A 26,241-nucleotide genomic window follows, 5' to 3' on the forward strand; every position below is an offset into this window, starting at 1 on the left:
ATTTTGATGGAAATCTACAAGAGCCAGGCTCAAAGCACAAAATAAACACCACAATCAAAGACTCTCTTCCATTAAGATCAGATCAGACTTTGCAGGTGTTTGTACAGCTGTTGGCTTGGTCTTACACTGAGTAAAAAAGGGGTTGTAATCTTCTGCATGGGGAGCCAAAGTTCTCATGCTTTGACCCCCATCTCAACAAGTGCTTCAAGATGTCCAGCCCCGTGCATTTCAAATACAGTTTCACAGTGTTACTACTAGTGTGAAGTACTTCTCTGCAACCTTCAGGTTGTTGGGCTGAGAAAAGTAAGAGTAACTTATTACTTCCACCTTAGGACTGAGATTTGAAACATTTTTACTTGCCAATTTATATCAATTCATGCAAATAAAAAGGCAAAAATAACGCTCTCAACCTGTGCACAAAAGGGATGGTCAAGTTGTTATTTTGGGAGTCATTTAATGTTTTAACTCATCCCCTCTCTAAGATGTGCTCAAACTTACTCTTCTCCCACCCCATCTACTTCAACACTTTTCCTTCTCAGACATAAATGTTCTTCTCCCTCCCATTTTGCATGCCTTAGTCCTTTTTCCTAGCTGCTCTTATCTGACCTCTGCAAAGCCTTCTCATTCTTAACCTCGAAGAAACCCATTCACTTTTCCTTCAGACATGACTAACATGAGGAGGGATACAGAGAGAGAAGAGAAAGGGAGAAGAAAGAAAAGAAGGAAGGTAGGAACAAAGAAACTTCTGCAGTCCTAGGCCTCTTTCCAACTGCTGCTCTACCTCCCCCCTCATCCCTACTTCTTACCCTGCCTCTTAAAGGCTGTTCTCACTAAACTCTCCAATGGCCAGTTCTTAGCCACGTCCTTCCACTTCACCTTTCTACCAGCTCTGAAAGTCAGCTACTCCATCCACTTTAACATCCTAGGGAAGTTAAAAACCCATGTACAGATACTTGCCTTTCACACACATCTTAAAGCATTTTTTACTGTTGCTCAACCTGCCCATTTATTGTTTCAAATTTTGTTTGACTAGCAATGTTCAATGGGCTCCCAGCTGTAATCCCAGCATATATTCTCATTCCAAAATAAAAGGAAGCCAGGAAGCAATCTCTGGCCTGGCACCCATGCTGTTGAGAGCCTGACCAACTGACCACATCTCCACTGCACAGTGTGTGGCTCTGGCTCTGCTCTGGGTGCTACGTGACAAATCTGGGGCCTTAAGACACACCTATTATTTTTGTGTGTTCAAACTGTTTGAAGGTATGTGAGGGCTGTGCTGCAGTCCAACAGAGTGGTGTTCTACAGCATAAAACTGAGGGTATGTATTGCAGCCCCTGGGTGTGTCAGAAGGACCTGAATTTTTGAGTGTGCAAAACCTCCTGGGATAGTGTTAGATGACTGGTAAGGGTGGAGCAAGCCAAACCTGGTGCAGCCTTGTCCTTACTGCCTTGCAGGAGAGTTTTCTGGAGTTAAGCATCCTCCAGGAGGGGCCCCAGGCTCTCTGGAGCCATCTAGTTGGAATGGTGCAAAGGAGAACCAGGAGTGACCAAACAGGCAATACATACGATTGGGGTCCAAGATTCAAACTGTTCCCTGGACTTCCTTAATTTAACAGTGCAGCTGTACCCTTAGCATCCTTTATGTGTCCAGACATAAAGAATGTCAATGAAACATGTCATTCACTAGTGGAGAACTGAGCTGCTCTTGAGTGTCACAGCAGCATTACATAATAAATATATATATAAGTGTATGCGTCTTTAGCTGTAATAAAAGAAGTTGCATAAATTACAGGTCACTGGATGGCAGGAAACTAGTAAAATAATGATGACAGGACACTGCAGCCATAAGCAGTGCTAAATCTTGATGTTGCAGTGGAGCAGGGCTAACTGAGAATGCTCATTGAAGCCTAGGCAGGTACTCCATGCATTTTCAAAACATTTCTCAGAGAACTGCTTGTATTTTAGTTGGGGGTGAGGTCACTATTTATGCATTCATAATATAGTTGGATACAAGCAGAGATACCATTAGAAGTTCCTTGCATTGAAAAGGCTCAGGCCTTCCCAAAAGCCTACTCTTGTGCAGGGCACTCAAAATTACTTAGTAGCACCACTGGAACAAAAAGAGTTCTCTAGGAATACAGAAGGGTCTACATATTCACCACACCTTCAATTTTTATGGATGTGATGTTCATCATAGGTCTGAAAAGGATTAACATCAGAAATCATTTTCAGTAAAGGCTTAAGCGTAGGGTCGCAAGAATACTTAGTCTTTAACTGTAAGCTGAATAACTGGACCTTAGAAAGTCAACTGCTGGCACAAGAGCCTGAAGCAAAGGGGAGTGAACAGTTCTCCCTAGGACAGTCTTTGCTCCAGAGAGTGAGCTGGAACTACCAAATAGGTCAGTACTGAGCACAGTGAGCTGGTCACCATTGCAGGGTGTACTTGAAATACCATACTAAGGTGCTCTGTGCCAAGAAGCTGATATAGGGCAATTCAAGCGGTATCAAAAGAGCTAGTCACGAGGTTCCACAAGAGCCTAACACAGTAACTAAGGAAACCTTCTATTACTCTTTTTCCCTTGTCTTTGAGAGAATGTGATTTCCTGATTTTCTTCTCTCTATGGTTTTATCAGAGGCTGACAGCAGCTTTTAAGAGTCAGTCCTTTGGCTGCACATGTTGAGAGGTGCCAGAGCACTTCTGGATGTTAACTGCTCTGAAACTGTCGCTGTAGATGTTTTGTGGGCTTCACAGAAATACACGAATCTCTCCAACAGGGTCATGCTTAGCCAGGGCTTCTCTATCTCTCTTACAGAGTTACAAAATGACTTCCTGACATCCTTCCCAGTGCTGTGTCCTTCCATCTGTGTGCAAGACACTCCAAGGAAATAAAAAGATGCTTGAAAATCACAAAACCTTTCATATCCTCAGTTGGAGGCAGCCTACAGCAGACAACAGTGGTCAAAAGAATTTAACCATGACAACATTGGGTGACCATGCTCCAGCAATAGGATAAATGTGATCAAGCAACTGAGAAGCAACAAAGCATTTGTCACTTAAACACTGGTACTCTGGCTCTTGAAATTCAGTTCAGTATTATATGCACACACACATACATACAGACACCAGCACAGGGCAATATTCACTCTTTATATACTCAACACTACATGATTCATGATAAAGTATGTTAAAAAATATCACAGCTGTTTTGCTTTCATGAGCTGCTTCTAACCATGGATGCTATATAGGCTCCGTAACACCATAACACAATCTTGCAAAGCAAAGGATTTACTCTTTCATTCTTGATGTCTTACATTTCCTGTCCCAATTTATCATCAGTTACAATACAATTCCTGTATGTTATCCACAACAAAAGCAAATGTTTAAAGGCCAAACTTGCAAATTAAAATGTAATAAAAGTTCTAATGCATTAAACTTCCAGTTCCCAAAGGATATTGTGAAGTACTGTCATACAATGAACAGCGTTATTCTGAGCGATGAAGATTATAAATTAGTATGACATACAGCTATACAAGATAATGCAGTAGACCTGCTGATGTAATTCCCATTGCATTTAAAAATCCACATCCCTGCTTCTGCTAGTGCTGAGTCTGGCCACAACGTTTACTGTAAACTCTAATCAAATAAGCAGGGCAACTGGGACTGACTGCAAGACATTACTACATCTTACCTGTGTTTTGCTGCATATGTTCAAAAACTGAAATGGTATCATCACTCAGGAAGTAGGAAATAATGAATTTCCGATCTTTGTCAATAGGACTATCTGTGACGAGTTTTGCAAGAAAACGCAGTATGTTACTTTCCATGCCACTTCTAAAAAGCAAAAGAAGAGGTGAGAAATCAAAAACAGAGTATGAGAAAAGTTTTCATCACTAAGAGATGCATTCTCCTGAGTTTTGTAACATACGTTAATTGTGTTATTCCTGGACCAAGAAGAGAAATGGCATGAGATTCCCTACTTCGTCAAAAACCATTTTCAGCTTAATTTAACAGAACCAGCTAGAGTAAGCCAGATAGATAGAAAGGAATCATTTTCAGGGGAAAATTACTTCTCTGCCACAGGTCTGGAATGAAATGAATTTGTATTCAAATTCAGTCACAAATCAAGTTCCAAGTTTCTTTCCAGAAAATTTATAAAGGAAGAACACAGTTAGGTATGTGTATTTTCAAATCAAATTCTGAATAGCAATACACACCAGGATTATCTCCACAAAATCAGACCCACCAGATGATCTTACTAGTTGGATATTTGTTAAGTGATTGTGTTTTAAATGATTTACAGTACCGCTATATGCACTATCAATACATTCCTAAGCCTTTTTCTAGTAGTTTTCTTCTTTTAGAGAGGTTCTACAGGTGAATCTCTAGCATGTGACTCTGCTTTCCGCTTAGGCTTCAACAACCACTGCCTGACAAACCATTTCATAATGGAAAGTAAAGGGGTACTGCTTTAATATTGCTACAGTAAACCACATTAAATTCAGCAGACCAAAAAAGTAAATGCCAGAAAGTCAAACAGAAAAACAAATCAGTGTTGGACTGCTGAAGCATACAAAATTCCTGACTAATTCCTGGACTAAGACTTCCATCAAACTCCCACTGAAGACAGCAGAATGGAAGAAGGTAGGGGATGGGAGGGTCAGAATATTTGCCTTCTCAAAAAAGACATTTTGCTGAGTTTGGAGAAAATTGGAGTACCATGTCACTAAACAAGTCCTCATGTACCTGTCCCTTAAAAGTCTGATGAGCTGCATATTTTGCTGAAAAAATGACACCCCTACTTAACATTAATCTCCTTCACAAAAAGACATAATTAAAAAGTTGGAATTATTTTTCATTGAAATACCTGTCTTTCTCCATGAATTTCTTGAAATCTTTTTGGGGAGGCTTGGGAAGCAGACCCATACAGGAGCACAGAGAATCCTCTTCGGAACCAAATCCAGTATAAGGAGGAAACGTTTTTTCTGGTTTTGGAGGTGGTAGAGCCTTATATGGAACTGGGGTGAAATCCTCTACAACAAAGACAGCAAGACTTATTTATTACTGTTCTGATGAAGCCATTCTACTAAGGATTTAAACTTCCAATATGAATACTTATTAGCTTATTTCTGTAACAAAGCACTGATCAAAGTCAAACCAGAATCCCTCCTACTGTTACAGGGTAGAAAAAGACTCCATAGAAGCCGACAGTGAAATTATTGTTTCTTCAAGGGTTTCCGGATTTCATCTATAATCTTAAAATGTTTGACAAATATCATTAAGATACACAGGCAAAAGGAAAGACAAATACAGTTTCAAAATGGGATAAAATAATAAATTAACAATTCTAAATTAATTTTTCAGTTTTATCCTTTGATACAACTTGATTAAGTAAATACTTGGCTTATGAGTTTCCTGCCCTCTACTTTTTTCCAGAGGAAAATAAATACATAAATAAATAATTTTTTATTCATTATTTAAATCATACATATATGAGAAGAATTTGGTACATTGAAGCCAATAGCTTCAGTCCACATCTCACTTTATCCAGAGTTTAGGAAGCTTTGTTCTTCTTCATTTTCCCCCAGTCTCAAGTCTTTCCTTGCAGTGATCAATGGTCCTGACTAATCCAGATACATAGCAGGAGCTCTCTTGACTCAGCAGAGACATGTCTGGTCAGGGACTTGCACTCACTTCCCGTAGGGGTTGCTCCCAAAAGCCCTGCTGCCCTATGGTCCCTCCTTACTCCTCTCTTGGAGTACCATTGTACTTGCTGTACCATTTGGCCCCTTGTTGCTTCCCTGCACTGCTGTTTCGCTGCAATACAGCTTCCAGCTGCCAGTGGGGGTTGCATAAAACTTCAGCAGAGTAACACAGTCTGCTAGTTAAATAAGGTTAATGGAAAATGGAAGAGGTGAGAGGAAAAAAGTAACTTGTATATGGGAGAAAGTAAATGGGCAGACCTGAAGCAAATGAAGACATAAATCACAGGAACACAGGATAATTCGGGTTGGACAGGACCTCGGGAGGCATCTAGCATGGTCTCCTGCTCAGGACAGGGTCAGCCCCAGGCCAGACCAGGCTGCTCAGGGCTGTGTCCAGTTGGGGCCTGACACCTTCCAGGATGGAGCCTGCACAGCCTGCCCTGGCAGCCTGCCCCAGGGAGGAAAGTTTTTTCTGATATCCAACTCTGAGCCTCTTGTTTCCACTTGTGCATGTTGTCTCGTGTGCTCCCGCCGTGTAGCCCTGTGAAGAGCCAGGCTGCCTGGTCTCAGCAACCTCCCCATGGGTGGGTGCAGGCAGCCGCTCAGGGCCCTTCCTGGGCTGAGCAAGCCCTGCTCCCCATGGCGCTCCTCAGCCCTGACCATCCCGGGGCCTCCCCTGAACTCGCCCTGGTTGGTCCACATCTTTCCTGGCCTGAAGAGGTCTAATGAGCGCTGAGCAGAGGGGGACAGTCACTCTCCTCGATTTCTGGGCAGCCCAGGCTGCGGCTGGCCCTCTTTGCTGTGGCCCCAAGCCCAGCTTGCTGCCCCCCACAACCCACAGAGCCCTTCCCACACGAACACGGGTACGGTAAGAAGGTCAGAGCCAACCAGCGCAGCACTGCTCGAATGGAGCTGCATCACCTCCGCACCTGGGTGGGCTGGAGGTGCTGCCCTGAAGAAGGGAGAGCTGGCTGGGCTAGTAAGTGAAAGACAAACACATGAGGCAAACTGGAAGAAGATGGATCACAAACCACAGCCCAGGGGGCAGAGTGATATAAGTGACCAGTGTATAAAACTGGATCCCATGAAATAAAGGTTTTTTCTTTAAAAGTTAACTTTTCTACCCACAACTGAAGAAAGATGAATAACCTAAACTTGTAGCATGGGTTTCAGTGCAAATAGAGGAGAATGACAAAACTGTTGTCAGCTGGAACATTTTCTGAATTGGTTTGTGATTAAAATGTTTTAAACATGGCTGTATCAGAAGATCAAAGCAACATACTGTCTTAAAATCTGACTTGCCTAACAGCAGTATGAAGTCAAAAAATATAAAAAGCATTCAGATGTCAGAGTTCTTCTTTAACTTGAAAACACAATGGGATCTCCTTTGGCCTTTACCTCTTAGAAGAGTATGGTCTGATTCAAAAAGCTAACACCTTCACCTGCATCAGTCAAAAAGGGGTTTTGCAAAACCACGCCAACATTTTTCTCCATAAAAACGACACGTGCCCTTTCTGTGATTCAGAAGTACAGAGGCCAAACCCGTATGCAAAAGAAAGTCCCCTCAGAAATTTTCAAAGCCATCTTCACCATAAAAGAGTATGTGTGTATGTGAACATGCACCAAAATACTATTTTCTAAACACTGTTTGTGACAAAAACTGCCTCTCGAGACGCTGTCAGTGTGCCCCGTTACGTAACTGATACATGCCATTCTTGGTACGACAAATCGACATCTACGGAGACAGAAGGAACCCCCCAATACCCAAAGGCCCCGAGTCGGTGTGTGCTCGGCCACCACGTGACTACCGCCGCGCTGGCCGGCGGGGAGCTGAGCCGCCGGTCTCACGGCACGGGTTTCCCGCTGCCGCGGGGAGCGGGCGCGAGGGAAGGCAGGCCCGCGCGGGCGGTTCCCGCGCTCCCACAGCGCCACCTAGTGGCCGCGCGGCAGGGCACTGCCGCTCCGCTCCCCTCACCGCCTGGCGCTGAGGTCCGGAACTCAGAGCCGCCTCATTAGCGCCCTGATGCTGTTTATAAACCTTAACGCTAATTTTTCAATGACGCAATATGCTAATCTGCACCAATGTTTTCTCCCTCGAAGTGCGGAGGTTTGTAACAGCGTATTTTAGCAGAAACAAACCCCTTCTCTTCGCATGGCTGCAAATAACACGCTGCCTGCCAAAAGCGTTTGGGAAGCCAGGACATTCAGTTGAACTGATAAACTCAGAAGACAAGCTAATGCGTTTACACGCAGGTCACAGTGTACACACATTTAACGCTCACACATAAGGCATTCATTAAGAAATGCTAAAGCACTTCCCTTTGTATGTACTTTTAGCACATGTGGACGAAAATTAGATTTATAAACTAGAAGGAAACTACAAATTAAGAGGAATATTGTGTTAGCCCCAGAAAGTATGTTAATCCCTCACAACCCAAGCTTGGAGTAAACGAAGTCCAAAGAGAAGTTCAGTGCTTTGGTTCCCATCCTTTCCCCGAAGTAAAATGACCTTGCGTCATTCAGATCCACTCAAGAGAACAACGCAAGCATCCAGCCTTGTGCCACCTACAGTTTCCAGGATTTTAAAGCATTACGTATTCAGATTCTCTCCTGTGAATGAGGAAATTCCGAAAGAAATTGCCATGGAGAAATACAGTCTACAAAACTAGTTAAAAACTCATTTCTGCAACTTTTGAACAGCCAGCCAGGTGCAGTAGACTAGTAGCCATACCCGAGCTCAAAACTCGTTTCATCTTTGCTCTGCCACGCACCATTAGGGTAGAATCAGACAGACAACTTGCACTTACACATAAAATGCACTCCTCTCAAGGTTATCACTGTTTCTTAAGAAAATTACCTTTGTCCAGTCTGGAAAAGGAATCAACGCTCTCTTCTTCCAGGCTGTAACATTTTCAGTGTGAATTTACAGTGGGTAGAGGGTAAATTGAAAGTCCAGGATTACAAATTCCTATTTCCAGAAAGAATAGCACAGATATTTTCCCCATGGACAGTTTCACCCCTTGTTACTGCATCAACTGATGCCCAGCAGGGGATGGGCTGGCACTAGGGGGTTTATTTCACCTAGTATATCAAACATCTACCACATACTAGTAACTTTTTCTCACAACATCAAAACCTGAGTGAGATTTGAAGAAGCACTGGGAACAGCAAGAAACAAAACAGCTCCAGCCACATCTTTAGCATATAAACAATTTGAAGATAGCATGGCCTTCTCAGTAAGAAAAACTAAACTCCTCAAGAAGAATTTGTTGCCACAGAGGCAGCATTAAACCAGCTTGAATGAGTTTGCTTTCAGTTTCAATATACACTGTAAGATTTTGGTATACATTCTAAGATTACCTTCTGCCCTCAGTTGAAGAACTGTAGAAAAACCCTCATGTGTTTGTTAGATAAAACCATATTTCAAGGAAGAGACAAGTGCTACGTATTTTGGATTAGAGTGATAACCATACTCAATATGAGTATACAGCAGGCAGGCAAGAAATTCTGCCTTCAGAGGAAGAGGACAGACACCTCTGAGCATTACAGCCTAGAACAGGAGAAAGAAATCCCACTAGCCTTGGACAATATAAGAGGTGGTGATAACCTGAAGGGATGACATTGTTAACATGATGTTCTCTATACATAAGAGGAGATGTATAACAAACAGCTGAGACTTGGTTTTTGTGAGAGTCTGTTTCACAATTTAGGTAAGAAGTAAAATAAGAAAGCAATAGCACCATCTTCACAACTTTTACATGCAGGATTAAAGAAAATCTAGTGCTCACAGAACCATCCATGCAGCTAAAACATGACGGTGTTTATTCTGATTCAAAGAAAATCTCCTTTTACAGAGCCTTACTTCATGATTATTCCAGTTACCTGAGGAAAAAAGGCATCTGTAAATGCACAATTATATTTAGAAGCTGCTGCTCAGTCTCCACCACATGTAGCGGAGAGGTTAGACGCCAGAGAGGCTCTGATCTCTGACGAGTCTAGTGAAAATTGGCAGCAGGCTTTAATGCCCCCACTGAGGGAAAAGCAAGAAGTCAGCTGTTATCCAGCAGCAGCTGCCTGGCCAAAAGCACACATGTACTGGCCAGCCGACCACTGCGCACGCTGCTCTGCCCAGGCAGCGGGTCAGAGAGGGAGCCTGAGAAATGAGGGGGTGGGAGGGCGAGGAGAGCTGGGAGAGGACAGGGATCGCAGGGTGCTGCGAAAAGGCGTAACAGACGGGCTTGGGAGGTGCCGGGACATTGAATACAAATCAGTAGGAAACCAGATTTTACTGGTTTTGTTCCTTCAGGAACAATCTGTTATTTAAGAGAGAACACTTCATACACAACTCTGTGCTAAGATACTGTATTTAGTGAGAAGAACAAGTATCAGCTTCCCCCCACTGCACATCAGTATATTTCACGTTTCAGCTGGGTGACCACAACACCTACATGGCTATAGAGTATTTTTCTCCTCCTCTGAGGCTGCACTAGCAAGTCTGGACAGATAAGATCACACATTAAGGCATTTTCTCTTGCATTCATAGCACTGCTAGATGACAGTAATGTCATTAGCTTCCTATTGAAGGGCATTATCTATTGTTTACCCATGGAAAAGCTCTCCTTTGCTTTTCACAAACAGTATAAAGAGTAAAACAGGCAAAACCAACATTGGAAATATATCCGATATCATAATCATGCACTTTAAGGGAAATCTAAACTGCCCTTAATTCTCCTAAAGGGCAAATTCCATCGGCAAGCAACTGATGCTGAAACTGCAGAGTCAAAAATAAATGTTGGCCTCTTTAATGGCTTTGGCAGAAGAGTATAAATTGAAGGGGAGTAATGTGAAAACACAACAACAAACAGCTGGATTGATGCCACGTGGTGCTGAGCACTGTGCCTTGATCTAAGAACTAATTTATCTACTTGCTTACTCTCACTCAAGTAAATGGTCTCCCTGGATTCAAACTGCAATTAAGCATGCTTCAGTGTTTAATTGGATAGGAGCAGAATGCTGGGCACTTTGTGGGACTGAGCCCACTGAGAGTACCTTGTACATCCACCAGACACAAACAAAATTTGTAACTCACTAAGAAAAAAAGTGAACCCTCACCCCTTCTCTCTCAAAACCTGCTTCTAAGCCAAAACCTACCCTGATTCTACTCCTAGTCCCTTCTAGTTAAAAAGTCATACCTACATTTTTTTAATCCTGATGGGGAAAGCAGGAAAGAATTTCACAGCAAATTGTGAAATCTCTCAGCTCTAAGAAAGTGTGTCTTCTCTGTGAACAAGACAGCTGCATCAAGATGGATGGTTTTTTCGTGTTAGCCACAATCTCTGCCATCATGTATCCTTAAAGGTATGTGCAAAACCACTTCCCAGTTTCCCGAAGGTCTCAGCTAGAGTACATCTTTGTGTGTTTTGTGTTAAGGCAATGCCAGAGAAACTGGAGACAGCACTACGAAAAACCAGAAAAATTATCACAGATTTAAAAGAATGGACTATGGAGAAAGACTGAAGGGTTTCCCCTAGCAGCAAATGGCCCGGGAGGGGGGTAGGGTAGTAAGATGGTGTATTGGAATAGTGTTCAAATATGTACAAAGTTGTTACAAAAAGAGGATACTGAGCAGTTTTTCTCCATGTCCAACAAAGGTAAGACAAAAAAGTTACTCTCTCAGTTTACACAAAGCAGCTTCAGAGTAGCTATTATGCAGCATTTCTAACTATGAGGTTAGGACAAGATACCTCAGGAGGCAAAGAAATCTCCTCTACTGGAGGATGCTGATAAAAGGCTATATAAACATCAGGCAGTGACAACCTATATATATACACTATCCTGCCTCAGAACAATGGGAATAGACTAGATCACCTATGGTCCCAATTTTCTAGAATTCTGCACATCAGCAACTTCTGACTTCTCCTAACTTGCAAACCACTTAACTTTAACATCCAGAGACATAAGCAGTAATTACTGAGCCAGCATTATAGGAGAGGAAGAGTCTTTGCATTTGTGTAACACTTGGTTGCATTGCTTGGTTGATACAGAATGGTCAGCTGCATTTCATTTATTGCCTGCTGTGAGTAAGAAATCCCCATTCACTGTTCCAGTATATTTTGCTCAGACAGAGGACATTGCTGCCAAACAGCAGCAGTGGTCTTGGCTGAAGAAATTCTCAGGGAAGAACCCCCTGTTTTGCATCTCTGGAGTTAGACACCTATTACTATAGATAATACTATGGTTATTGAATATGGCTTCCTCACACACTGGCTAGTATAAGAAAAGATTTACTTTGGTACAGACATGCCAAGCTATTATTTAAAAAGTCCTAATGAGACATGTTTTGCCAATTAAGAAATTTAGTGTTTTAATGGCAGCGCTACATCATTTAATTCCCCCAATGCAGCAGACAAGCTTTGATCCAAACACTACACACTATCTGATCACAAGTCAAGCTGAAAGAAATAGTCTACTCAGGTATTTTGTTTCACAATGTCAGAGAAAGGCCATAGTAGTTTTCTTCCAACCATCTCTGAACAGTCAGACACTTAGCCATATTTATTGAATGACTAAACTGCCAGAAATTAACTAAGTCGTTTTTGCAGGAAGATGTCCATAATAGAACCATTAGCAAGTCTGACTGAGGGAATTCAAAGACAGATAAACGAAAGCCCCTATTGTTACACATTTCCAAAATGCTTTTCCATTATGGACATAGTTGCTAAATGTTTCCAGAATTCAGTGCTGAAACTTCACAGGATACATACTCTAATGGTCCAGAATACACAAAACTGCATTGTAAAAACCAATAATGTGATAGACTACTACTGTTATGTCAGAAAATCTTATTATGTGAGGATTCTGACATCCATATAAAATGAAACATAGTATAATGGGGAATAATTGAGCTCATTCTACTTACCCACTCACTACGTGCTTTTTATTATTTTCTGACTGCAAACACAGCTATTGGAATGGGAGAGGAGAAAAGAAATGGCAGTCTATCCATATGACTATTTTGTCATTCTAGTTTTAAAATAGAGGCAGTTAGGAACAGAACATGTACGTTATGTGTTAGTTTTCAATGGAGTAACATATAAGAAAGCCCTTCTGGATCACCTGCAAAATTACTGCTTTGCTGTTAACAGCCTACAACAGATTGTTATTGCTAAAGGTTTTAATGAACATGTTTTGTCAGTAATAAAATTCGAAGACAGCCCTGTCAAACTCAGAAGTATAAAAACGCTCATAAGGAAAGGATAATTATCACTGCTTACCGATTCCGTACTTTGTCCTGTAATATTCTTTAGTGAATTCATCACAATCACAGAGTATTATCTTCCTTCCCCAAACATTAATTACGGCTCCTATTTTCAGGTCACTGTCTCTGTAAAATTCCTGATGCACTGCTCCTGTCTAATAAAAGAGGGAACATTTATACAGCAGCTCTATAAATCTCAGAATCCCACAACCTTTCTTAAAATCTAGGTCATTTAGTGCGTGTGATTTAAAATATAACCTTCGTAGTCCATTTGCAAGTATTTTTCACCCCATGCTAAGCTACCTCATTTTCACAAATGCAGAATTTACATACAGTAAATCTCAGTGGTTTTCATTTGAGCTATTCTCCAGTGGCAACACAATTTTATAAATAACTCTCTTTGTTGTAGACGATAACAACCACGGAAATTACAAAAACTACTACAAAAGACATTCAACAGCTGGAGGCATTCAATAATATCTGACCTTACGATTGTCCAGAATGTAACGGCCTCTGTTTCCTACTAACTTTCCAAACACATTGAGAACAGTGCGACTGGTGATCGTGCCCAGCTGATACAGCCCGGTGGGAGCATACTGCAAGAAAAGAGATCAATTCTTAAGAAATACAGTTAACAGTGAAGAAAGAGAACTCAGTTACCTTAGAACTCGCAGGTTTTTTACAGACTGACTGTTACTGTAGTACTTTCTTGGGAGAATTTTTAGTAAATTCTAAGGTAATATTACACCACCAAACCTAAAAGCCAGTGTGTATGTCAAAAGCCAGAAGGTGTACCAGAAGAAGCATTCAGAATCTCCCTGTGCATCCAAGAGTAAAGTCTCCTTTTTCTTGCAAGCAAACAGAAAGCAAAGGTTAGCACACCCAAAGTAGCACATCGTTGTCAACACCTGCTCTAAAGGCTATTATTTTGATTGGTAATAATTATAAAAACATGCAAAAGAACCACTCAGGGTTGGTCCTACTGTGCTAAGCACTGCACAAATACAGGGGATTCAAGTCAGCATGATTCTAGTGGAAAAATGTTAGTATTTTTGTTTCTACTGTGAGTTTCAAAATCACAATAGTAACTTATCCCAATATATCAAACTTAATACACAAACACATTACATTTTTTCAAATTATGCACAAACTGCTGATGCAGGGTAACCAAAGTGGGTTATTTTGTCTTACCACCTTCCCTGACACCCCAACTTTTGCCTGATCTCCTCTGCTGTCCTTCTCAAAACTTCCACTGAATTCAGAGGAAGAAGCCAGCCCTTAAAATTGCAACATGCACTTCAATGGTAGAAGGAGTCTGTTAACATAGAGCCACTGCTAAATCAGCATCTCGGAACACAGGATGCACAAGGTGAGAAAAGTGCAATATTTTGCTGTTAGGTTTTTACCATAAAATCTCATGTACATCTATGGTATCACAAATAGATTACCAGTATTAGAAGGAAAGGAAGGAAACGATTCCCCAGAATTTTACTCCATCTGTGGGTTGACGTTATTCTATCATCAGGATTTGTCTGGAGCGATATAGAAGTGTATCCAGCTCGTTAATTTTATAATCATAATAGGTTACAGAGGACTCAAACCCCTTGAAGATTTCTCTGAGAGGAGCCTTCTCAAATAAGCACCTGATTAATGCCTGACAAAGCTTATTCATGGATTCCTATTGATTTTAACTAGCTTTGCATAAGGTCCCAAATCTAGGAACTCAATTTTAAGAAATCTCTCTAGATTTGCTACAAAGAAGTAATGTTATGGAATATTAAAATTGGACTTTTCCAAAGGTTCCAAATAAGTCATATGGATCAAATCTGAATTCACCTCAGTTTTACATTAGTTTATCTATCAATATTAATTAATTTTCTGGACTTCCATTACTGCAGAGCTTTATTAATACATTTACCTTAATACACTAATATGGGAGAAAGGAAATCATAGGATATCTTTCGGCCTAAATTCTCTCTCCTTTTAATTTAAGCATGACAAGCCTAAACTTACTTTTTTCCATCACTTACTAAGTTATTATATGAATATGTGTGCAAAACCTAAATCATGCAATTATGATTAATGCTCTGATAACACTTTCTAAATATCATTACAATCCTAATACAGGATTTTCAAAACAAGGCATTTAATATTTCTTAATTAGCAGAAGAATTTGAAATAAGCTGAAATTTTCATTCCTCACCTTTGGAAGCTTATCTCTTCTGAGGAAAAGTGGAACGGCATCCCGGCCTGAGTTTACTGGTATAATTTCTTTTATATCAATAGTATCATCAGACAAATAATAGTGCAGAACAAGTTCCCGTGGGTCATGAAACATGGATTCTGGGTCATCCCACACACAGAAAAAACGTAAAACATGTCCATCATGCTCCAGAAATTGTTTCAAAGTGTCAATGCGCTCATAAGGGCGCAATGGCTTCATGCTATCCAGAATCTGCAGATAAAGGAGAAATTAAGAGAAACACCTTTTTAATTATTTGCTCTTAAAAACAGGATACCAAAGTGCAGGGTATCGTCTAATCTTAGAACATGCTTTTAGGGTTTTCAAATAACACCACACAATTACGATACATGAAACGCTATTTACGCCATTACCAAAGAACTATTTACAGGGTTGCTGTGCCCTCAGAAAATATACGAAAACAATTTTGGATTGGTTTTGATCCTTGTTTTTCTTGCAATAAGGTCCTTCAGATCAGAGAATTGTTAAATTATTTATAGTACAGCTCACATTTTCAACAAATTGCCCATGGTAATCAGATGACTACAACTCCAAATAGCATCACCCTTCCCAATTCACTTCCTTAAAAATTATTTTTTATAGATGATGTGGTATAAAGAATTAATTCTTTCTTTTCCCTTTGGTGTTGTCTTTCTTTTAGCTTTAAAACATAGTTTATTAACTTTTGATTCATGTCATACAGTTGGCAGGTACTGGGTATGTATGTTCTCCTCTCAATATACATCCATAGGTCTGAAAAGGAATAGCAAATCTCCAACTAAAGATATATTCAAGCTAATGTGATCTGTGACAAGATGCTATCTACAGTCGTGGTTGCTGCAAAACCAGTAGCATTGCATTAAATCAGATCCTAGGATGATGATCCAATCCGAGGACTGCATTTACATACTGTTACAGTCACATATATAAACGGTGACCTGAACAGGGTGTTTTTCCTAAGTCAAAATCCATCATGTTCAACGTGGGTTAAAGAGGCAAGACAGTTCTTCTAATGTACAAAATTCTACAAAATTGCTTCCAAAGAAGAATGGCGACAGACATCAATGAGACAATGTAAGCTGAACTGCCTGAACAGAAAGAACTGTTGGCTATGGGCACTTTATATCATTGTCTAAATTTCTATTTATCCACTGATACATATTCTGGCCTTAAAAATCTGAGAGGGAAAAGGCCCATTCTTTCAGAGCATCAAATCTTAAAATAAGGAGAAGCGAACCAAGTTTCGCCTGCCAATGTCCCTGCTAATCTGCAGCGCTGTTTCCATTTCCGGCCTCATCATCATCATATGCTACAACTCAGGTATTTACCATCCCAATACCATCTTTCCTCCTTCCTAATCCTTGAAGATGCAACGAGCAACCAAATACAGCCACAGAGCCAGATAACATCATTATCCATGGGACACTATCTCCAACAATACAGAAATATGAATCTAAGGGGTTTGCTACACTTTTTCATTGGTCTCGTTTTCTATCTCATCATATACCTCATTTTCCTTTGTACCTTCATTTTCTGGCCTTCTATTAGGAATCTGGTGCAAACTGATTTAACTTTGCTCAAAGCAGTCCAGAGCAATACACCCCTAATAAATAAAAAAAATTACCTTCCACAAATTAGTCACAGGAAAGTGAGAGCATAAAGCAGTCAGAATTTGCTAGATGATAACTTCTCTGTAATTTCTCAACAACTGAGAATATTAAGACATAGATTTCAGTAATTTTTGGTCTTCTGGTACTCTTATTTCTCAAACGTTTTTCCCCTCTCCATTCTCTTCAGGCACACATATGCACAATAATTGAATGTTTTGCTTGTTTTTACAAAAAAAAAAAAATCTAAGCAGGTTATGCAGTACTATATATAATGTTGACACAGTCTGCCAATAGCAAGACAACTCAGCATGTGTTAATACACACCTGCTACCTACAAGGCCTGAGTAAGGGAAAAGCAACCCATGGCCAGCCTTAGTCACCACTATGCAGAACCAGGAGACGTATTACAAATACTACTTTTCACCGGGGGACTGCAAAAAGCCTGAAAGCATGAATGAAGTGAAACCAACATGTTGGCCTGAGAGTGCCTCAAAGACATGCAAATTGTCCTACACATCTCAGTCATAATTACTTTCCATTTTTGCTGCTGAGACCTGCAGCAGTTTTCTCAATAGGAGAATTAAGTTGAATGCAACAGACACATGGAGTATTTGTTGCTTTCAGAGTACTAGGCTGGATCTATCACAATAGGCTGCATATCGTGGGCCAACAGTCCTAACAGAGTCAGGTCAAGAGAAAAATACAGTGCCACCTGCACTCATATTAATCAAGAAAAACAGAACTGAAAGAAACTGTCATTACTCCCTACAGAAAACATCACTCCCATACTATTCCCAGAGAAAAGACCCCAAATCCTGCAGAGGGGAATCCACATAGCATCTAGGTGCTGTGAGTGAGATTCTTGGAGGAGGTGTGTATGTGTTCCCATATACTCATAAAAGAGGGAACTGTGTTCAAATAAAACCTCACAAGTCTTAAAACTCCAGAGTGCTGGGTTCTGTGTGGTAGAAGAATTTGCTTTACACATGCAAAGAGCTGTTAATAACGTGAGGTAGAGATAAAAGATGACATATGAATAGACCAAGTGAGTCTGCAGGAAGCCATGGATGTGCTTGAACCACAATTCCAATTAGATCTTCCTTTAAACACTTTAAAAGTGTTTATTATCATTAAATTAGCTCAAGCAAAATCATAAGTAGAACAAATAATAGGTCCATTTTTTTTTCTTTTCAGCTTAATACTGAAAAGGTTTATTTTATTTTTACCAATTAATTTTGTTCTGTTTCAAAAGGTGTGTGAACACATCAGGAGAAAATCAGCTATATTTGGGACTTCACTATGTTAGTACAATGACCATATAATAAAATTTTTAAAAGCAAGTTTTCTCTCAGGATTTATTATGTTGAAATAGCTACTTTCTATTTGCTATTAGAGAAATATTTTATATAATGCATATTACTAATAGCAATGGCACTTCTATTAAAATCAAGTTTTCACTATTACTGCCTCATCTGACCTTTTGCCGCTCTTTGGTGTACGGGTCATCTGGACGACCTGTGGGAGGATTTAATCTAACTCCCATCTTCCTCAGGAAATTTTTTGTAAACTGGTCACAATCTATAATCTTATATTTTCGGGCATAAAGGATTACTTCTATGTTGATATTGAAATGATCTATAGTATAGAACTGATCTTCATGAGGAGGTGGAAGTGGAATTCGATGCCGTTGAACAATAGTTCCTGTAAAAGAATTAGAATAAATTCAATAATAATTATAATAAATTAGACCCTTTGCTCTAAGGATCACTTCACAGACTTGCTAATCTTCTATGCTGATATGACCAAAACAGATGAAGCCATACGGGACAAACAAAATTATCCTTCATTCAGCAAAAGAACTATTAGGTAAGAGGATCCTTTTTATTAACAACAATACTTTACACTGATCGTCTTCTGGAACCTCAAGTTCTAGTATTTGACTGAAGCTAATACAGAAAATTACCACCTTCTGGAGCAAACAGGAAACCACTGGAATAAATTCCCATTTGTTGGTGCAAACGTAACAGTTAGTGTTTTTTCAAAGTATTTTTTCTCATTATGAAAAGAGACATCTTTTTCATTTTTTTTGAAAAGCAACAGCAGTCTCCAGTACTCACTAGTAACATTAATTTTTCTTTAAAAAAAAACCACAAAAAAAGTTGTGCAAAAAACTTGTGGTGGGGGTGTATGGGAGGGACAAGATTTGTCTGTATGCTCTGCAGGGTGAGGAGAGCCATATGTAACTAAGGTTACAGAAAAAACCTGCCCTACCAAGGAAAAAAGTGTGACCTATCAAGCATGGAGGCAGGCGCCTTCCACTGAGCTTCCTTAAGGGGCACACTGACAACAGAGATGAGTTGGGCTGATTGCTGGGCTCATTGCTGGGCTGCAGTAAAGAAACCATGTCAAAAATACGGAGCCAGGAACTCATAACCCATAGTCTAACAGGAACACTATCCAAAAGAAAAAGAAAGGGGAGGAGGGGGGAGGATAAGAAAAAAGAGAGACATTTTAACTTTGTTAAAGTAAGTACACACTTAAATTTTCTTATTGATAGTCTTTAAATACAAGGACTGTTATTCTGAGAGCATTGTATTTGTTTACATTTACCACATTAAAAGAGAAGGAATCTGCTATTGGTCTATCAGCTGAAAACTCACAAATACATTGATGAATTGGGTAATGCTTCAAAAGTACTCACTGATGATAATTAAGAGACTGGAGCATCTCTCATATGAGGAAAGGTTGAGAGAGCTGGATCTGTTCAGCCTGGAACAGAGATGGCTTGGGGGGGAAACGTATCAATGTTTATAAATACCTGATGGGAGGGAATGAAGAAGATGGAGTCAGGCTCTTCTCCATGGTGCCCACTGACAGGACCAGAGGCAATGGGCACAAATGAAAAGATATAAAATCCCATCTGAACACAAGAAAGCACTTTTTTACTGTGAGGGTGATCAAACACTGGAACAGGCTGCCCAAAAAGATTGTGAAGTCTCCATTCTTGGAGATACTTAAAACCCAACTGGACATGGCCCTGGGCATCTGGCTCTAGCTGATCCTGCTTGGAGCAGGGGGGTTGGACTAGACCATCTTAAGATATCCCTTCCAACCTCAACAATTTTGTGATACTACAAGTATTTTAGAAACAACTTATAAGCTACAGCCTCAGTAGGTTAAACAAATATGTAACACATACATTAAAGAAAGGTATGCAGCTGCATGTATGACAAGCTATGATTTATTTTGAATGAAGTTAGAGTTCACAAAGAACAGCAGATCAGCATAGCTGGGATTAAACTCTTTTTTTCAACATTATGAGAGAACAAAAAGGACAACAGTGAAAGTTTTGCCACATCAATACCTCAATATAGTTGTGTGAAAATACCCTGCAGAGAATAAGAAGATGGTCCGGTCTTCAACCTCAGGCTCTTTGCTGTGCTTACCAACCCAGACACCTCTGTAACACCAGCTTTATAATGCGGATACCCACTGGCTAAGACCAGACAGGAACCACCAACCCATACTATTATAATAATTCCTTGCCATCATAGGTTCTCAACAACTTTAAAATTACAGTAATTATAGAAGGTGCAACTTTAAGACAACTACAGTAAACACACAAAAATTCCAAAACTAAAAGTAGTTCCAGTACTAAGCTACTACTACAATAATAGTTTATTAGACACAATTATCTCAAAGGTCTATCTCATTATCTCTCACTACAGAACTGGATCTCTTTCCAGTGCCCTTCAGCTGTGCATCTGGTAGTGTTTCCCACTGAGTCCCGTTTGATGATTTTCCAGCACTGCTATTTTGTTTTGGAGGTAGGCGGGGGTGGACGGGGGCATGGGGAGAGAGGGGATAAAGAGAGGCAGAGGAGGAGGAAGAAAGATATTGCTGTGTGTTTTTGTTTGGTGTTTGAAGGGCCTTATTCCTAAGTTAGTCCATGGAAATTCTTTATTGTTTGCTTTATTTCCCTAAGGACTAATCTGTATGAACTACCTTCAACTACTACATTATCAGAGTTGTTTGTTAAATTCTAACTCCTACAATGAAAACATACCCTTAATTTTTCAGGGGAATAAAGCAACAAAGCAGATTTACTTTATGTTCCCATTAAAATAATTATTTAAGACCTGTTCAGCATCCTGATGTTTTCACGTGTACCAAATCCAACATTCTGGTTACTGACTTTTGACTGTAAAATAAATTTGAACCTCTATCTCCTTAAACATACTTATACATTTATTTAAGATGCATCCTCATGGAAATATTAGTTGGAAAACATGGTAATTAGCACATTTTAACACAATGCAAAACTGCATCACATTAGCATTAACAAAACCACATACTTTAAAATATGTTACCTGATTTTGGCTAATCCTTGGGTCACTCCTACAAAAATCAACAGATAATGTGCTAAGTTAGAACAGTTCTCTACATAAATGCAAATCCTGTTGAATCATCATTTTAGTGAAAATATAATGGCTGACAATTTTCTAATATGAGGTGTTTTCTGAGGGTATATTCACCTCAGAACTGGTGAATAAGCCTTCAGCTAGTTCTTCATATCACTTTTCAAAGTATAATACACATGCCCATTTTGTTCTGAGGGATAAGAATTTCCTTCCTAATGGAAAATGTCTTGTAAAGATATCTGTAGCAATCCTTTGCTTTTATTAGGTATCACTGTGCCTGAGCTACACACATAGAGGATACATTTTATATTGTTGAATTTGAAATTTAATAAAACCCGATCAGCTGAGGTTAGGTCTCAGCATTTTTAAAATTGTCCTTCCTTCTGGAAAATAATTACATTTCTACTTCTAGAAATTTGCTACAAGTTGTTAAAGGAGGATCTGGGCATGTGCAACACTTAGGTTGCTCAGGATGGATGGCTATTCTTGATGTTTCTTTTGTCTGCTGTCAGTTTATTGAGCAGGCTATCCTACTGCACCACCAAGCATTATTTTAAATATTTGCATCTGGTCAGGCTAAAGCTCTCCTCTACTGTGCTCTTGTAAAGGGAGTTGGGGTACTGCTTTTCTCTGACAGTGGTGGTGGCATCGAGTTCCCACACCATAATTTGTAGCATATCTTCTTTTCTTTCAGGGCTTCTGATTATTTGGCAACTACAGCAGCGGCTTAAGGAGACCTTAATAGTAGTGGCTGCCTTTTAACTATGGGGCGGCTCATGAAGCTGGGCAGCAAATGATTTGGTCTCTGCTGCTACACCGCTCTGCAGAAGAAATAAAGTGGTATCAAGAATTTCCTCAGCACAGCTTTCTGACTCCCTCTGCACTACTCGAGTGCATTAGAGAGAGGAGAGGAATGGGTAACACCTGGAGTTTGTACACTCTTTGACTGCTTGCACAGAAAGGAGGAGAAGCAACCACTACTATTCCTGCAACACAAAGAGTTCACCCCAATAAACAAGGGGGCTTCTTGCATTCACTTATTCGCCCATCCCAGAACACAGCAAGGTCATGATTTGGCCACCATCAAGTACAGCAAAATCACAATTATTTCAAGGCCTCAGGGGAGGTCTTAAACTCTTAGATAATCGGTTATATTGGAGGAGCTGACTGCGACTTCACTTTCCTGCTTGTACTTTCCTCTTCAGCCAGCCGGCCTTGGGAACCCAGCCAGCAGGCAGCTCCACTCTCTTTTTCAGCTGGCTGACCTTGAGGAAACCAGCCAGCTGCTCCACTCTGCTCTGGCTTGCAGGGCCTGGATTGCACTGGAAGCTACAATCAACCCCATGGGACATAAGTGACCTTTTGATAAGACAGTATCAGCCAGCCACAGTCCTGTTAACTGGGAACTAGATCTACAAAACACTTGCACTGCCATATCTAGCCTGGCTCTCTATGGGAGAATTTCTTTTTATGTGGGAAGAATAATTAGCATTCTGGCTCTGAAAGAACATAGTGGAGTTTGTTATGTGGTCGAGTTTACTGTCCTTCTCTTCACTCTGTACTCCCTTATCTTTATTTAGTTCTTGCGCACTGTGATTGCCCTGGTATTTTTTGCTTTGATTCTGGTTTCTCAAGTTCAGGTTGGCCTCTGCATTCCTTTGTGTTTTGCATTGAATTTCTCTGTTTGTATAGATTTCTTCTAATGCTTTTAATATTTTCCAAAGTTCAAACTATAGCAAGGCACTTTCCAAAATTAAATGAAGTTTAAATTTCAGTTATTTAGTAGAAACCTTATCTGTCCAAATTCATGTCCAAGTACAGCAGCCAATTCCATAAAGCATTTTTTAAAGTCACTGAAATACATTGCCCACAGATCATTTACTTTGTCACTCTGAGATTTTGATCAATGGTAAAAGCACATTTTCTGGTGCTTTTTTTTCCCCGAAGTCAATTTGGTTTAGTTTTGTAAAATCATAATCGAAGTTAGAAATTCTTCTAACTTCTTTGACAGCTGTTCCTTCACCAGATCTTCCTGCAGTCCATAAGCCTCTCCAAGATTTTTCTGCAAAGCCACAAGTACTACCCACAGTGGAGAGTACAGTGGGAAACTACTACATTTCTCTGATCCCACCATGCCCAGCGACACCCATTCAGACCATCAAGCTCTCATTTGTGGGTTATGGCACAAGCACTGGTAATCCCATGGCCTCAAGGCATTAATCAGCCAAGCTATGAAGATCTACCTTTGATCTACCCCACCATTTGCCTTTGATCTACCCCACCACTGCTATGTCTACTCTTCAAGAAGACTCCTGAGAACAGCCATTTCAGCTGTCTCTTACATCTTTTCCGCTGAGGTAAACATTCAATTAAGGTCACCACCACCTTCTGCCTTCAACAGTTCAATTCCACTTTTTCCATCACTGTTTTTTGCTGTTCATCCTTTGCACAACCCCTTTCCTACCACTGCAACTCCCACTGTTCACACAGACTGAGCCTATCCTGCTCCTGATGTTCCCACACTTCTTTCTTCAACCACATCCTCACACCTGTGCTCTTTTGTTCAGTGCAGTTTGCCTTTCAACAACTCAAGCTCTCCTACAGTTGAACTCTCCTCTACAAACCCCTGGCATTTTAATTAACTGAAATGTCATATTTCAGCAGACATGCAGAGGACAGCATTACGGTTAAGATCCTGAACTTCAGTTCCGTTCAGTTCCTCATCCTGTTACGACCTTTTCTGCATGATCACGGGCAAGATTTTCATTCCTTTGTGCTTCAGTTTACCGGCTTCACAATGCAGACAGCTACACTTCTGTTGTTCTCAGGCTTACAAATTCCCAGTCAGGACAGGGAATTTGAATAATATAAGAGTTATATATAATTATAATAAAAGAGAGAATGGGCCAATTTTTGATTGAAAATGGAATAAGACTAGCAGTTAATGGCTTGGGATTTCTTTTTAAGAAACACTGCTTTTGCATATATTCAACAACAAATATTTAGTGCCTTTAACATAACAACTTTGTGGTTGTTCTTCAGTTATGGAGCATGAAGCCAATGGCCAAGTGAGTAAAGAATCCTCTGATAGGCATCTCCACCACCTTTTTCCCTCTACATCATATTAATCTCTAGGATAATAAGAATATTTATGTAGATGTTTATGATAAAGTATAGGCCCCAGATTTTCTCATCAACTGTGAAGCCTAAACACATCCCAAATAGTCCTTGGGCCTTTCAATCTACAGTATCTCTTCCTTCCTAAACACAATCAATATATAGAGCTTTCTTACCAGGCCAGGTACCAGCAACAAATAAATTAAGTGCACTTTTGAGATCCTGGAACATTTATTTTTAATCCATCAGTTTAATACATTGTGTATACACATGTATCCCACATAAAGTACTCATACAGAGTCACAGAGGCCTTCAAAACATCCTTGCATGGAAGACTGAGAGAATTCTTGTTTCTCTCTAATACTATTCAGTTAATTTTAGATCCAGTACCAAAGGTGACTCCAACCATTAACACAAGACACAACCAAGGAAATAGGGGGAAATTGTAGCCTTCCTGTCACCACAGGAACATGACTAGACTGCCAGGAACATCAGGCCTGAAGGGGCAGCCTGCATAACCCATACTACAAAGACAATGAAAATGACTCATTCCTATAGCTAGATTCAAAGGAATCAGCTTTGAATTTGCTTTATCCTGCTCTAATGAACCTGGCTTCCACCTTCCCTCTCAAAGATGTCGCCTCTGCCTCTCAGATTAACTGTACCTCTTTTGTCGATGGTCATTTGTTCTAAGCCACAAAATCCAGAAACAGCCAATCCCACTCCTGTGACATGCAAGTCAAGAAAAACCTAAACCCGATGATGTCTCCTGCCTCATGCATATGAGTGCAGGGAGAGGGTAAGTAACGTGTAAGTTCCCAGGAGAAGAGATCCAACATGCTTTTCTTCAGGTCTTGAAAAAGCACTTGCCCAGGTAGGAGTAGGACGAGGTTCCTCTGAATTCAAAATCAGTTCCTGCTGAAGAGCCAACAAGATTTCTGGCAAGAAGAACTACTCAACATAGGGAGAGCAGGGCCTGAAGTACTGGTTTAAGAAAAGATTCACAGGTAATTTTATCCCAGGTCTAACAGTAATGATGTACATAACACCTTTAAATATCATCCTATTCTGTAGACATAGAAATTGATAGTATCTGCTCAACTTGGAAAAGAATATGGTAGTTAAACGGTTAACTTATTTTTGAAAATTGCTGTGCTAAAATCCACCAGAATGTACAAAATATCTTTGGGGACTGGGAGGCGCAGTCATCCCAAGATACTCATCCCAAGACATCCTGCTTATCTGGACTATATCCCTTGAAAACTTTTTTAATTCTGGCAGTGACCCATAAACACCAAGAAGCAGCAGCTGTGTTCCCCTTCTGCAACAGGATGTTGACCACTAGATCACATTTTCTTAATGTAAACCAAGTCCATTAATACTCCAGTAAATCAGCTCAGTAAACCCTCCTCCAAAAGTCCTCAGGCTGGCCCAAGTGCAGTCATGTGACACTGAGGCAAGGCAGCTTCTTAACTCAGAGGCATCAAGGAAAAATTACTGTACCAAGGGCACTTTAATCATAAAAGAACCAACAGCCAGAGGCACAAAAGGCGCTCTCCTTCAATAATGGCAGAGATACTGCAGCGGCTAATGAACACTTACAGACCTGCCGCTAGAGAACTTACTGTCAGTGCCAAGATGGGAGGAGCCAGGCTCAGGAACGGAGATCTAGAACACAAATTGCTTTTGCAGAAGTGACACAACACTGACAAAAGACTTACTATCATATGATTTACAAACAACTATATTAGAGAAAAAAATGTATGTTTGAGTATGGGAGGGGATTCTGCCTTACAAAACCTACATCTTCAGAAACTAAGACAATAAAAAAGTTCACATTATGATCCGTAACAAGAAAAGGCAATTATAGCTGCTCACTTACATCCCATTT

At 40.3% G+C, this 26,241-nt stretch overlaps 1 protein-coding gene across 1 annotated transcript in view; it reads right to left on the reverse strand.

The window, feature by feature from the left end:
- EFHC2 (EF-hand domain containing 2) overlaps window positions 1-26,241 on the reverse strand; it is a 61,508-nt gene that overhangs the window by 21,050 nt on the left and 14,217 nt on the right. Inside the window, exons 4-9 of the mRNA XM_050902055.1 lie at window positions 18,290-18,513; window positions 15,164-15,415; window positions 13,446-13,556; window positions 12,977-13,115; window positions 4,865-5,030; window positions 3,689-3,831 (exon numbers count right to left, since the gene is read on the reverse strand). Of these exons, the coding sequence (XP_050758012.1) occupies window positions 3,689-3,831; window positions 4,865-5,030; window positions 12,977-13,115; window positions 13,446-13,556; window positions 15,164-15,415; window positions 18,290-18,513 (1,035 nt within the window). The remainder of the gene's footprint in view (window positions 1-3,688; window positions 3,832-4,864; window positions 5,031-12,976; window positions 13,116-13,445; window positions 13,557-15,163; window positions 15,416-18,289; window positions 18,514-26,241) is intronic.

This window comes from Gymnogyps californianus, chromosome 1 (assembly GCF_018139145.2).
Source record: "Gymnogyps californianus isolate 813 chromosome 1, ASM1813914v2, whole genome shotgun sequence".
In the NCBI taxonomy this organism is placed as follows: domain Eukaryota; kingdom Metazoa; phylum Chordata; class Aves; order Accipitriformes; family Cathartidae; genus Gymnogyps; species Gymnogyps californianus.